At 37.9% G+C, this 15,197-nt stretch overlaps 3 protein-coding genes across 4 annotated transcripts; 2 read left to right on the top strand and 1 right to left on the bottom strand.

Moving 5' to 3' along the window:
- Window positions 1-33: 33 nt before the first annotated feature.
- Window positions 34-6,308, top strand: LOC142543676 (ABC transporter C family member 14-like). The gene is given in 15 exon segments (XM_075651071.1): window positions 34-730; window positions 1,014-1,509; window positions 1,511-1,925; window positions 1,928-2,075; window positions 2,077-2,368; window positions 2,516-2,836; window positions 2,956-3,042; window positions 3,158-3,781; window positions 3,881-4,045; window positions 4,163-4,457; window positions 4,568-4,782; window positions 4,927-5,232; window positions 5,395-5,458; window positions 5,586-5,825; window positions 5,927-6,308. Coding segments are annotated over 14 exon segments (3,705 nt in total). The 5' UTR covers window positions 34-730; window positions 1,014-1,077; the 3' UTR covers window positions 6,028-6,308.
- Window positions 6,309-9,386: 3,078 nt separating this feature from the next.
- LOC142543674 (calmodulin calcium-dependent NAD kinase-like) lies at window positions 9,387-12,806 on the top strand. The gene is made up of 8 exons (XM_075651068.1): window positions 9,387-10,043; window positions 10,158-10,381; window positions 10,493-10,554; window positions 10,688-10,909; window positions 11,079-11,205; window positions 11,447-11,763; window positions 12,025-12,169; window positions 12,363-12,806. The coding sequence occupies exons 1-8, from the start codon at window positions 9,833-9,835 to the stop codon at window positions 12,606-12,608; spliced, it is 1,554 nt and encodes a 517-aa protein (XP_075507183.1). The 5' UTR covers window positions 9,387-9,832; the 3' UTR covers window positions 12,609-12,806.
- Window positions 12,807-13,409: 603 nt separating this feature from the next.
- LOC142543675 (uncharacterized) lies at window positions 13,410-14,692 on the bottom strand. 2 transcript variants are annotated; one of them, XM_075651070.1, is made up of 3 exons: window positions 14,365-14,692; window positions 13,953-14,276; window positions 13,410-13,916 (listed from the first exon to the last, which is right to left on the bottom strand). In XM_075651070.1, exons 1-3 carry the CDS (start codon window positions 14,551-14,553, stop codon window positions 13,614-13,616), a joined length of 816 nt encoding a protein of 271 aa, XP_075507185.1. In that variant the 5' UTR covers window positions 14,554-14,692; the 3' UTR covers window positions 13,410-13,613. The 2 variants fall into 2 exon arrangements, with proteins under 2 accessions (XP_075507185.1, XP_075507184.1); XM_075651069.1 differs by having other exon boundaries at window positions 13,410-14,276; window positions 14,365-14,691.
- Window positions 14,693-15,197: the final 505 nt, after the last annotated feature.

Genomic DNA, 15,197 nt, shown 5'->3' with positions numbered 1-15,197 from the left:
ACAAATAATACAATATTGTAGAATAGTAAACATTGTCTATAAATCATCGTGAACTGCTGCTACATAGACTCCAATCGCCATGCTACATTCTGCTTCTTCCTTCTTGCGCCTACTCGTTCATCTTTTGCCTGAATCTTTCTTTATTTATTTTTTTCATGCGGAAGTGGTCCTCCTCTATGTTCATATTCTTGATTACTCTCTGTTTTTGTATTCAATGATCTCTTTTGCTTTAGTCGGTTGCAAATTGACGTCATGCATTCATTCCACCTTTAAGTTTATCGAGGAGGCATTGCATGTCTTTACTGATCTTCAATTCGTTTTCTATTAGATTGCTGTTTGATTGAGATGGTTCCATCTTTATTACTGGTTTTTTTCGGATTCTTCTGTTTATTACCTTTAATGCAGCAAATTTTTAACTAATATATTTGGTTTACAGGGATCTGCAATCTGTTGCGGGAATTAATCAGGCCAACTTTTTTTCTGGGGCCGCAACTATTTGCGGCGGTACACGAGATGGTGCTTCTTTCTCCTAAAGCAGGGGATATATAGACTGGTGTTCCAGAACAGGGAGGATCAAAGAGGAAATCCCGATTCATTTCTTGGCTTGATCTTTTAAGTTCTGAGCAAAAATGTCATCTTTTTATTGGATTACCACACTTTCTTGCTCCAGTTCTGCAGTTCGGTTGTCGGAATATTACATCACTGTCTCTTCTGTTGTTCAATGTCTAAGGTTCAGTTTTCTTGCTCCCTGTCCACAAAGAACACTTTGTATCTTCTTTGGACATCTTGTTCTTGGTTGTCATGTTTGTGTTTGAAGTCCAGAAGCAGTTTCTTCAACTGTTTTATGCATTATTACTGTTTGAAATCACTGTTTTATGCATTATAGCTTCTGGTAGAAAGTCTGGATTCCAAATATACTGGATTGTTGAATGTCGTTGTAGCTTTGTTCTTTACTTCAAGCCTCTTACATTTTATCTATTTTCACGAAAAGGTTATTGTTTTTTCTTTGTCAGTTCTTCTTGTTGCTGGAATTAAAGGGTCCTCTGGATTGCGGTGCTAAGGGACTATGAACCGATTATGGATTCAGATAACAAAACATACGAACCCCTTTTGAACAAATCTCAAGTGACTGGGTATGCTTCGGCCTCTATTATGTCCAAAGACTTTTGGATTTGGTTGAATCCTCTTCTAAACAAAGGTTACAAATCTACCCTCGAGATAGATGATGTTCCAGCACTTTCACCGGAACACCGAGCCGAAGTATTAGCCGAGCTTTTCACACAGAATTGGCCTAAGCCTGTAGAGAACTCGAAGCATCCTGTGGTGAAAACGCTGGTTAGATGCTTTTGGAAGCAAATCGCCTTCACTTCGTTTCTTGCAGTCTTAAGGCTCTGTGTGATGTATGTTGGGCCGACACTTATACAGCGGTTTGTTGATTTTACATCTGGAGATAGAAGTTCTCCCTATGAAGGATACTACCTAGTAATGATTCTATTGATTGCGAAATTCAGTTGAAGTTTTGAGCTCACACCAGTTCAACTTCAATACTCAAAAACTGGGGATGCTTATTCGATCCACACTCATTACTGCCTTGTACAAGAAGGGGTTGAGGCTTTCGGGCTCGGCTAGACAAGCTCATGGAGTTGGACAAATGGTCAACTACATGGCGGTGGATGCACAGCAGCTCTCGGATATGATGTTGCACTTAAACAACTTGTGGCTTATGCCGTTGCAAATCACTGTGGCCTTAGTTATCCTTTATCAGTACTTGGGCGCCTCAACATTTTCTGTACTAGGTGGAACTGCCGTATAAACCATGTTTGTGTTGTATGGTACCCGAAAAAACAACAGATTCCAATTTAACATTATGATGAACCGCGATTCGAGAATGAAGGCAACAAATGAGATACTTAACTACATGAGGGTGATAAATTCCAGGCATGGGAAGAATACTTTAACAAGAAAATCATGTCATTTCGTGAAAAAGAATATGAATGGCTGTCAAAATTTATGTTTTGCATAACTGCGAATGTCATTGTGCTATGGAGTGCGCTGCCTTTTCTTGCCACGATTGCCTTTTGCCGCTTCACAGGCAATAATCTCTTTTGAACGACTTGATAAGTTCCTGATCAGCAAGGAGTTGGAAGATAAATCAGTTGAGAGGGTTCAAGATTGTGGAGGGGACATTGGTGTGGAGGTAAAAAACGGGTCGTTTAACTGGGACGATAATAGTGGGAAAGGTATAGTGAAGAACTTAAAGTTTGAGATCAGAAAAGGGGAGCTTGTTGCAATTGTTGGTACTGTGGGATCTGGGAAGTCTTCCCTTCTGGCGGCGATTCTTGGCGAGATGAACAAACTCTCAGGAAAGGTGCAATTTTCAATTCTTATGTTTAATGGATATTATTTTCTTGATGAACCACTTTTAACTCTTTTGAGGATCTCATTTGAATTACTTTTTCAACTTATACCATCCGACTCTTGTGAACTAACTCGAACTGTTTTTTCTGCATCACAGATCAGAGTATGTGGTTCCACAGCCTATGTCGCCCAAACGTCATGGATCCAAAGCGGTACAGTACAAGAAAATATACTTTTTGGTTTGCCTAAGAATGAAAAGAGATACAAGGAAACTATCAGGGTGTGCTGCTTGGAGAAAGACTTGGAAATAATGGAGTTTGGTAACCAAACCGAAATCGGAGAACGTGGTATCAATTTAAGTGGCGGCCAGAAACAACGAATTCAACTTGCAAGAGCTGTTTATCAGGATTGTGACATTTATTTACTTGATGATGTGTTTAGTGCTGTAGATGCACACACTGGATCAGACATATTCAAGGTGCTGATGTCTTGTCTTATCAAGAAGAATCGACTATCTCTTTCACATATATTTTTAAATTTCATTCGATTTGCATATTATTGTCACCTCTATATGTGTGGAAATATTTCTTATTGCAGGAATGTGTGAGAGGAACCCTCAAAAATAAGATCATTATACTTGTTACCCACCAAGTGGACTTCTTGAACAATGTAGATCAAATTTTGGTATGTACGAATGCCTTCAACTTCCAACATCTTAATAACATCAATTTTCGAGCCGTGGATCTATGCGTTTTATTTTTGACATAGAGTGTAATTGATGATGGCTTCTTCAATCCAGGTCATGAGAGACGGGATGATTGTTCAATCTGGAAAATACAATGAACTCCTGAAAATGGGCATGGATTTCAAAGCTTTAGTAACAGCCCATGAGGCATCGATGGAATTTGTAGAGGCGGAGACAACCCCAGAGAACAAAGCTTCCTCGAAATTATCTAGTCAAAGATCATCTAAGTTAGGAGAAGAAAATGGTGAAGTTGATTCCCAAGAAAGGTCTGAGTTGAATGGGGGAAGTTCAAGGCTTGTCAAGGATGAAGAGCGAGCAACCGGGAAAATAAGTTCTCATGTTTATAAGTTATATTGCACCGAGTCTTTTGGATGGATAGGAGTGGTTGTTGCATTAGTCTTTAATCTTGCTTGGCAAGGGTCTTTGATGTCAAACGACTACTGGTTGGCATATGAAACTTCAGAAAAACGTTCAGCGTCATTCGACCCTATTCTGTTCATTGAAATATATGCTGCCATTGCTGCCATTGCCTTTGTACTGGTTGCGGTAAGAGGAACTTTGTTTGCAGTCATTGGATTAAAGACTGCTAAAAAATTCTTCGAACAGATTCTTCCTAGCATCTTGCATGCTCCTATGTCATTCTTTGATACTACACCTTCTGGACGAATTCTAACTCGGGTAGATCTTCCTATAACAGCTTTTCATTATGAAAATTTAGACATCTGAAGATTTTTATAGTCAAAATATAATCCCTCAACTGGCTTTCTATATGTGCAGGCTTCAACTGATCAGACCAACGTCGATATTATAATCCCTTTCTTTCTTAGTCTCGCAGTTTCAGGGTATACTTCACTTCTTACTATCATCATCATAACTTGTCAATATGCTTGGCCAACTACAATCCTTTTGATTCCACTTGGTTGGCTAAATATATGGTACAGGGTAAGTCTTTATCCCTATGCTCGAATTTCTTCTTCGTCTTTTTATTTGTTCAAGCTGATCCAATCACAAATCATTTGCATATGAGTGAACTTTTCTCTGTTGGGCTTTCGTTTCCAGGGGTATTACCTTTCTACATCCCGGGAATTGACTCGACTGGACTCTATTACAAAGGCTCCTGTCATTCATCATTTCTCAGAGAGTATATCTGGAGTGATGACAATCCGTTGTTTCAGTAAGCAGGAAAGATTTATTGAGGATAATATTAATCGCGTAAATTCAAATCTGCGCATGGATTTCAACAATAATGGATCCAATGAGTGGCTGGGATTTCGTTTAGAACTTATGGGATGTTTCGTTCTCTGCGTGTCTGTAATGTTTATGATATTTTTACCTAGCAATTTAATTGATCCAGGTATGTTCAAGTTTCATGACAATGCAACTTGATATCAGATAAATATTCATCCTTGCAAAGTACAAAAAGTAAGATCTTTTAACGCATTATTCAATGACATGCTTTTGCAGGGAACATCGGTTTATCCCTTTCGTATGGGTTATCGCTTAATTCTGTGCTCTACTGGGCTGTGTACTTGAGTTGCTTTCTGGAAAACAAGATGGTTTCAGTTGAGAGGATAAAACAGTTCACAGTCATACCATCAGAAGCAGAATGGAGGAGAAATGACATTTTTCCTCCACAGAATTGGCCGATTCGTGGCAATATCGAGCTGAAAAACTTGCAGGTAAAGATACTAATGAGGATTAATTTTTATAATATCAATGATCCTCGTCAATTTTTTCAGCATGCCACAAGAAATTGGGACAACCATGAACTCATCAAGCTAGCTTTATCTGGCATTTTTTTGGATACAATTATTGATAAACAGGTCAGGTACCGTCCGGATACTCCATTAGTCCTTAAAGGAATTACACTAAGCATTGGAGGGGGTGAGAAGATAGGTGTTGTTGGACGTACAGGCGGTGGGAAATCGACGTTGATCCATGTTTTATTCAGATTGGTGGAGCCATCAGATGGAAGAATAATCATTGATGACATTGACATTTCCGCATTGGGGCTTCATGATCTTAGGTCTCGTTTCGGCATCATACCTCAAGAGCCTGTTCTTTTTGAAGGAACGGTGAGAAGAAACATTGACCCCACTGAGTCTTATTCGGATGATGAAATATGGAAGGTAATCTGGCGATTAAAACTCCAAATTCTTCATTCTGAAACGTTATGAACTGCAATTTAACTGTTCTTTAACTAGAAAACAAAGGGATGTGCTCTTCTTCTTACCTCTGTTTTCTTTCGCATATTGGACGCTTATTATCTGATCCGTGGACTCTTTTTGAAGAGCTTAGAGCGGTGTCAACTCAAGGAAGTGGTTTCTGAAAAGCCAGAGAAACTTGATTCAGCTGGTATTTTATACTATTCTACATGCTTCACTGTTTATTTTTCACAGTAGGATAATGCAACTCTTTGGCTATTTGAAATTATAGTAGAGCAGTAACTCAAAATGTTCAACTATTACACCGTGCTTTATAGTTGTCGACAACGGAGAAAACTGGAGCGTGGGGCAAAGGCAGCTCCTATGCTTAGGAAGGGTGATGCTAAAAAGAAGCCGGCTTCTGTTCATGGACGAAGCAACTGCATCGGTCGATTCATATACAGACGGAGTGATTCAAAAAGTAATCCGGGAGGACTTCAAATCCTGCACCATCATCAGCATTGCACACAGAATTCCAACAGTGATGGACTGTGACAGAGTTCTGGTAATAGATGCAGGTGACTTCCTTGTTCATATTCCTTCCTTCATTAAACATTAAAATGAATGCAACTATTCCATGTACATCTGAAGTATGATTCTTTCTTCGCTATCCAAACAGGAAGAGCAAAAGAATTCGACAGGCCGTCTAACTTGCTTGAAAGGCCTTCACTCTTTGGAGCATTGGTTCAGGAGTACGCCAACCGGTCATCAGAGCTTTGAATTGTCTCCTAGACTACGTTTTTTAAACGGTTGATGCAAAGATGGATGATCGGTAATGTGAAGAATATTTCCATCCAACTGCATGCTAGGACTGAATGAGCTGCCTTTTAAATTGTAGGGGAATGGTTCAGAGCAGAAAGGGCATCGGCCAAAACCCCAAGTAGTATCCTGGATAACGATAAAGATTGGCCCAGTATTTGAAATTTATTTAATCACGACAATCTGTATTTTTGACAGTGGAACAGCCCTTGTCCTTGAGCTTATGTATTGTTCAATTTCAATGTTTTATTTGCTTATTCTGTATTTGCATTTTGCACAATTTCGCTGGTTACTCGAGTTCTTCCATCACGGAAAAGCTCATTTCAGACATGCACAACATTAAAAATGTGCCACATTCTTACATATCACCACCAGAAAGAAGATTTGGGAAACTGTTATTACTCATAATTCAGTCTACGCTCGTCGGATTTCTCCAAAGATCAATATTTCTCAGGAAAGCCGGAACGATAATCCCGCCTCAATAGGTAGATCACATATGATTTGTCAATATAAGGTAACTTATCAGTGACATAATAATCAAACACATAGTAAGATATACATGGCTCGAGCTCGAGTTTTCGCCATAGCACGAGCTATGGGTCGAACCACCCCACCTTCCGGTCCATGCAGTCTGCCTCTACACATTCGTATGCGAAAAAACGAACACGAAATGTTATTATATTAACTATTATTATTGTAAAAATAAGCAAACTAATAAATATATGTGACGTGACGTCATTTCTTGGGCGAGAATTTCCTAAAACATGGTCCAGTCAAATAAATGTACGAGTATTTAATTTGTTGCAGCTGGTCAACCCAACGTGTCGTAGAAAAAACAACACGAATTCAAGCATAATAAAAACTAAAAAAATTAATAATTAATTTCTGGTTTGAGCGATGAGGAAGGCAAACTAGCTATCCCAATACGTACACTTGTTAAAACTCGCATATTTTTTTTTGGCAAGAACATGCATCAGGCATAATCAAATTTACTACGTAGTTCTGTTTAATATAGAGATGTGAATGAACCAAGTTTCTCGTGAGTTATTCGAACTTTGATTTGATAAAAACTCGTTTGTAATCGTTTAATGAGATTCATTAAGTTAAACAAATCAAGATCAAATTTTACAATATTTCATTCATTAACTTGTGAACATATTCTTTTGTAGGCTAATGAGTCGGTTCTCAGAGAAAAAATAATAGTTTTGATTTTTGATTTTATAGATTTTTGATAATTCGAGTACGGATAGATTATAAACGAGTCGAATTCAAACATTCAAGAGTTCGACTCAACTCAATTATCTCAAAAAATGGGGTCAAAATTTTGAAACTTAATAGTTAAAAGTAAATTAAACAATGGATTGACAAAGTAATGAAGTCAAATTTCAACTCTCTTGCATACGCCTTTGAATATTTTGTGTTTCACAAATTCTTACATGTTTAACAAGTTACGCAACATCTTGAATAATAATACTGATATTAAAATTAGATCGTAATATCAATTTTTTTAATGTTAAAACTCAATCTTAATATTTTTTTCTTTAAAAACAATTTATTATGTAAATATGAATAAGAGATATATATAATTCATTTCTTTTGCGTGAGATGTTTCATGTCGACTGAATTAAGTTATTTGGAAGTTGTATATATGAATTTGGACAAATTTATTCTTGAGACATATTCTTTTTTCTAATTATTATCGATTTCGGTTTTAATTTTGTACGTAGTTTTTGTAATTATTGTCAACTGTTTCTATTAAAATTTATTATTAAATTAAAATAAACCTTGTATTCTCACCTCACGACCAATTCAATTTCTAACATTTACAGTCAAGTCAAAATTTATATTATATGTCAAGATTCAAAGAGAGAGCGCTGTGCAACAATTTCATGCAGCTGCTGTATATATAAACACACCCCACCCTTAATCTTTTGCATTCAAATCACATCCAATTTTCAATCTTTTTCGTTTTCTGATTTTTTTTATTGCTCAAATCAGATTTAAAAAAAAAATTGTGAAATCATCATCCATCATGAAGAAATCTGCTCAGAATTTGATGATATTAACCGCCTTATTAGCATTGATTTTCCTCCTACTCACCGTGAACCCTACCGACGGTGCTCGAGTTCTCGACGAAGAAGAAGAACTATGGCGGTCGGACACGTCGTTGCAGCACCGCCGCCATCTTCTTGTTGTAAACCCTCCGTCTCCGAATGGATGCACGTGGATTCCGGGTACCGGCGGCCCCCCATGCAAGCCAGCCGCGATCAACGAGCGGCACTTTGCCCGCGGTCGCATGATACTTTCTCCTCCTCCGCCACCGCCGCGGTTACCCGAAAACGATACAACATTTCCAAGGCAAATGGTGAAGTCGGGTGTTGCGGCTGATAACAAATGAGGCTGCATGGCCTGATTTAAATTGTTTTATAAAATATTGAAAATATACATTTTTACGTACTCTGTGAAAAATATAATGATGGGATTAATTTATAATTATGTAAAAATAATAAATACCTTGTAAAAAATAAAATGACATATGTCATTTTATTTCTTGAGTATTTATTAATTTTACGTGATACAATAAATTAATTCGCCATTTTTTTTTTTTTCAAAATGAAACGGCACTCTTAACTTATTTAATTATGTGGAATATTTTGACAAGTGACAATTTTTTCTAGTTTAACTTATTTAAAATATAAACTTTTTTTTTTATTTATTCTAATACACAATATTAATTCCCCATTTTCCATTCTTTCAACGTGATGCATATTGTTATTTTTTATTTATTTTTGTGCGTTCAATGTTGTACATAATATTAAATTATACAAAATGAGAAATGAAATAATACTTTTTTTATTATTTTATTTGTTGAAATGAATATTTAATTATATATAATGATCAATGGATCCCGAAAACATTACCCTCAAGAATATTGGTTTGGCTCAACCTATAAAATTATGAAAAACAGCAAATTAATCAAGAATTTTTGAATATATAGTATGGAATATCACATGAGATAAAAACATATATCGAACTCAAACTTGTTTTCTGCAATGGTTATGGCTTTGATGAACTTTCCCCCGGTTTGCTTGTGTCTGTGTTGGATCATGCAAATCATGCAATTGATGTGGGAACCTCAATCTTTTTCGATCCTGGACCACGAGGGAAGTCCCTGCTTTCAGGAACACTTGAAGAACAAAGGGCTTTTGACAAGTACTTGTGACTGAGTGATGTTCTTCTATTAACTTCTGAAGAAGTGAATTTTAATCTTTTGCGATTCCACTCATCTTGCCACAGAAATGGTTGGCCTAAACATGGTTGGCCTAAACATGCCTCATCCTTGCAGAAGGTGCTTCCGGAATTGCTATCGAAGCTCAAATCGTACAGAAATTCACTTTCTGGCTAGTTGATACTGATTGAGGTGTATAATGTTTAAATTCGAAATATTTTGGCTGGTGTTCGTAGATATTGATAATGTAAGAATAATTTAGCTTGTTAACTTTTTTTAAAAAATCAATAAATTCCAACCAAACGCACCCTTATTCGTTTTCATAACACGTGTGTTTTCCCAAAGGCAAAACAACCTTAACGACTAACCAGCAATCATGAAAATCCCCGAATCCATGGGATAATCATCTTTCTTCTCCTTCCTCGGCCAAAAAATGCGAAAAAGGTGAAATCTTTACGAGTACATTCTTAATGTTTTGAATAATATGTTGTGGAGACGACAAAATAAAAGGTTGTATTGAATCAAATACAGAAAATAATGGCAATATCTTTTCCCCTTTCAGCAGATCATATCTTCAGTTCGAATCCCACATATACACAAATAATTTTAGCCTCGTCCATGGGATTGATCATAGCAGCAGCGATGCATTATCGATTCAAGAAAATAAGAGATCACCGGATCATCCCACATATAAAGGTTTCAAATACTGGCCAGGTTGTGAAGCTTGAAAGATTCTCCCATTACGTAGGTAAATTGTAAGATCCTTTAGTGTTTGCGATCACACGTTCGAAGCATACATTCCTCGTGTCATATAGATCTATATCGGATGTTCTCACCATGATGTGCGTTTGTGCTTATGCAGCAAGGCAACTGGGATTCGTAGATAGAAAAGAATGCCCGAATCTCTGTAAATTAGCTTCTGATTACATAAGAAAAGTGGACGGGTGTGAGGAAGAATTATACGCATTTTTTGCTAATGAACCAGATGCAGACTCGCTGTTTATAAAGATGGTAGAAGAGTTTGAGAGGTGTATTCTTAGTTATTTCGCTTTTCACTGGAAACATGCTTCCTACATGATCAGTCAGGTATGTGTCTGTGTGTGCGTGTGTGTGTGTGCACGCACAAGTTTGCAGATAAATGACATTTAAATCATATAAGGAATCAGATAAATTTTGCCACACTGTGACAAATTTCAGGTTCTTGGTGCTGAATCAGAACCAAAAAAGAAGCTTAGACACATAGTCATGGCAGCCACCAGGTATGTGTACATAAATATTACCTTTCGTCTCCATTCACTTTATAATTAAGAACACTAGACATATCCATTCTCAAGTTGAAGATGGGCAGATTTCCAGTAAAAAAATGTGTTCTTGTGTTTCATGGGGATAAAGAGAACAGAGATTTGAAAGGGTGACAAAGAATCTGAAGGTGGCTAGAGTATTTACCACGTTAGTGGAAGAAATGAAAGCCATTGGTCTCGTATCTCTCGATGATTCACAGTGTACCGATGTGATGGTTCCGATGGCTCATAAAGACAGAAGTCCTGTTCTCCTCTTCATGGGTGGTGGAATGGGGGCTGGCAAGAGTACTGTACTAAAGGAAATTCTCAAAGAGTAAGCGCATCATATTATCAGCTAAGAAAGAAAACTACCAACTATTAGATGGGTTTAATTTCATTTCATAGAAGAGTAAATCATAGTCTAAAAGTTCTTAAAAATCATAGTTTTTATAAAAATCACACTTCTATACGTCTGAATCAAGATTGCCACCTTCCTGGAACAGACCATTCTGGATTGGAGCATCTGGGAATGCTGTTGTTATAGAAGCAGATGCCTTCAAAGAGTCGGATGTCATTTACAAAGCCCTAAGCTCCACAGGGCACCATGACATGCTTCAAACTGCAGAACTGGTATAAATTTCTGCCGCTCCACACGAACACACGATTTCCGACCAACAAATCCGCCATCCCCTATGCCAAAATAACTGGCAGAAGAAAGGAATGAGGATGTTAGTTTAAAATTTTATACATGCAAAAAACTAAAATGATAATTGAAACATGCAGCTTATCACCACAAAGATGAGGCTAACAGTTGCTTTCCACAGTATATAAAAAACAATAGAAAACATTTCAACATAATTGAATTTTTCAGGTGCACCAATCATCTACTGATGCAGCATCATCCCTCCTTGTAACCGCACTGAATGAAGGGCGAGATGTGATCATGGATGGCACCCTGTCATGGGTTCCATTTGTTGTGCAGACCATAACCATGGCTAGAAATGTTCACAGACGTCGATACCGCATGGGAGCTGGTTACAAGGATAAAAACGGAGTTGTAACTGAAAGCTATTGGGAACAGATAGATGAAGAACAAGAACAGGGGGAAACCAAGAAGAGAAGGCCATATAGAATAGAGCTGGTGGGGGTTGTTTGCGATGCTTATTTAGCGGTTATTCGAGGAGTAAGGTCAGCAAGACGTGTGATTTGTTTGGATTATTCTAGATATCTGATATTATTCTAAAGTTGATGCAAGTAGGATATTGTGATACAGCATTTCCTTTTTAATGTGTCAAGCTCCAACCAAATAAGATGAAAAGGAACTTAATTGTGCAGGTTCAACTTCAAAGTTATAATTATTTCCCAGAATCAACTGTGAAACCCGCAGCACGTATTTCATGACTAACTAACAAATATTCTGAGTACCCTAAAATTTCTCCTCTTCCACAGGAGGGCTATAATGTGTCGACGAGCGGTGAGAATAAATTCCCAGCTGAAATCACACAAGAGGTTTGCAGATGCTTTCAGTACCTACTGCCAACTGGTAGACAATGCTCGACTCTATTGTACCAACGCGTTGGAAGGTCCTCCAAAGGTACAACCACCACTCTTTATTTCTAAAGTTTTCATTGGGTTTCATTATCTTAGCAACTAGACCAACAAGAAACAATAGATTTTACGAACCCAAACCCAAAATTTTATTCTTGCCAAAAACTTACACAAAGCAGTTTTCGTGTATTTTTTCTGATTTAAACGTCTCATATACTAACACAGCTGTAATTTTGAAGTTAATAGGATGGAAAGACAAAGACAAGACTTTGTTGGTTGATCCAGACGAAATAAATTGTTTAAAAGTTGTAAGCAAGTTGAATGACAAAGCAGATTCAATATTCGAGCTCTACAAACGTACAAATCCAGCTTATGAGGCAGGGTCAGTTTGGAAAGACATCGTTTTGTCCCCTTCAAGGCTTAATATCCAGAAAGAACTCAAATACTCAATTCAGAAGGTTGAAAGACAAAGAGAGAGCGATTAGACAACATATTGAAACCAAAAATCAAGTACTTTCCCAATACAACCAAATTAGATGTGGAATAATGGCATATCAGTTCAAGGAACGAACATCAAGTGTATAGAACATATGAAACTCTCCTGCATACAGTTACACATCGGATGGGGCAATAGAATTTCCAGTAATGTTATACTGCAAAATGCAAAATCCTACAATTTTCAGTCCCCATCTTTTATACGAATGATATATTTGTCAAGTTGGACGCATATCATCTTTGGGGGGGGGGGGAATTTTTGCAGGTGAAAACTCAAATCACATGTAGTTTCAAATAAAAAAGTGCACTTTAGATATCAGGATACTCACAAATTTGCTATTCCAAACAGACCCATTTAGGTGCAACTTTGATACCTGAGTATACAAAGATTTATTGACATATACTTGCATTATCTCCATGTGCCAAACAAAAAGTTAAATAAGCATGTTGTACATACGATTAACAACTTGTAATGGTTGAACAAATAGCGAACAAGCAACATCTTATAACTGAAAGACCAGTGAGCAACAAATCGAGGGAAAACATGTATCAACCTGACCTTCAAATTGCCACACAAAACCAAGATATGTTAACCGGAACCCACATTCAGAAAGAGCGAACATTATCCATCGCATGCATTTTAACTGTTGATCAAACATTTCTGGCCAGTGGTGAGATGTCAAACAAAACAACCACGTGCATTACTTATGGATAATATTGTGAACTTTCCATTCAATTTTCTGAAATAAATGTTCATAAAGAAAGAGGTTTTAATGATTCATTCCGGAAAATAGATTTGAAGATCAACCATGTTAAACATCTGCAAACTGTTTCGATCCTGAGTAAGTAACATAAAACTGCAACACACCAAACGTCGCAAAAAGAAAAGAAAAATGTGAATCTATGAGAGAAGTTTTTTTAATAGCAACACCACAGCTCACATTTACAAAACTAATACAACCAAAAAGCGCTATTTATCCAAACATATAAATCTCTTATTTCTTTCCCCTTCTTGCAGCGGCTTTCTTCGCCGGAGACTTGACAGACTTGGGCTTTACACTCTTCACCGGAGCCTTGGCCACCGTTTTCTTTGCTCCTGCAACCGCTGCCTTCTTCTTCCCCGGCGAGCCACTTGCTGATACTTTTGCCGTCTTAGCAGCCGGTTTCTTCTTATTTTTGTCCTCCTCCGGTTCCTTTCGCTTCGGCGCGGTTTTTGGCTTCACGGGATCAGCAGCAGCTTCCGGCTTCGCAACAGGCTTTGCCTTAGAATCGGGCTTTGTCTTCGCTGCTGGCTTAGTCTTAGAAGCGGGCTTTGTCTTCGCTGCTAGCTTAACCTTAGAAACGGGCTTTGTCTTCGTTGCTTGCTTAGCTTTGGGAGCAGTTACCTTCTTCGGCTTAGAGGTTTTGCTGGCAGTATCTTTTGACTTGGCAGCGAGAGCCGGTTTCTTCTTAGCCGGAGCAGAAGGACCAGACGGCAACTTATACGAGGCCTTGACTTTCACGAGCTTTCCAGAAGCAACGAGCTTCCTCAACTGAACCAGCAAAATCTTCTTGAAGTTGGGTGGAAGATTCTTCTGTTTCTCTTCGTTAAACTTCGTGATCGCATATTGGCTCGATCCCGTCCTATCCTTTAGGGTCACGATCGCGTCTTGAATCATCTGTATTCACGCAGAATTATCACTAACCCACTTTCACAAAAAACAAAAACCCACAAAAAGAACGGAATATGAAGAATAATTTCACTACCACGAAGTAAGGAGGGTGAGAGGATGAGCCCCGCTTTCTCGGCGCGGCAACCTTCTTAGGCTTGGTTCTCTTAGAAGCGGCTGTTTTCTTAGTGGGCTTTCCCGACGGTTTCTCGTCCTTCCACGGCTCAGTAGCAACCGCCTCATTCACCGTCTCGGCCTGGAGTGCTGGTTCTTCGGCTGTAGCCATGAAGAATTCTTAATTATATCAAAAACAAGATCTAATCTTCGGGAAAACTGGAGCAATTCAGACTTAAAGCTATCAATTTCTTGGTGGATTTAAGAATCTGTTGACAATTTGTTGATGAAGAATGACAATCACTACCCAAGAATTGGACTGCTTAAGTAGGAGAATGAGTGGACTCAAAATCTGGAAAATGGGATCTTATTGGTGGAGAGCCTCTTGACGCGGATCGGTGGCTTTTTCATAAACTTTGAATATGACCGCACGATGTGATTTAATCTACGGCTGCGGGCACTTGATAGATATAATGTAGATCAGGACACAAAGGTATAGCCCTTGGTTGGCTGGTTGTAGGAACCAGAGGTGTGCTTTTGTGCCCGATTAATCTTGGAATGTATCGATTTCTAATAACTATATTTTAATAAGATTTATTTCAAAACGTAGGAAATTCCAAAAGCTTTCTAATGAATATTTGTTTATGAAATTTGGGTATGTGGTCCGAGAAATATTACGTGACACAATTTGAAGTGATCAAGAAAGTATTTTTGTGGCTCATGGCAGAACTTTCAATCCTTGAATAGAAGTAGTCGAAACAACATGACCATTTTTATGTCACATTCTATACTAGATCAACATGGGAGTTCACGGAA

This window comes from Primulina tabacum, chromosome 4, assembly GCF_025594145.1.
Source record: "Primulina tabacum isolate GXHZ01 chromosome 4, ASM2559414v2, whole genome shotgun sequence".
NCBI lineage: Eukaryota > Viridiplantae > Streptophyta > Magnoliopsida > Lamiales > Gesneriaceae > Primulina > Primulina tabacum.
The sequence above is the reverse complement of the archived record's forward strand: the minus strand, read 5'-3'. Positions and strand labels throughout refer to the sequence as shown.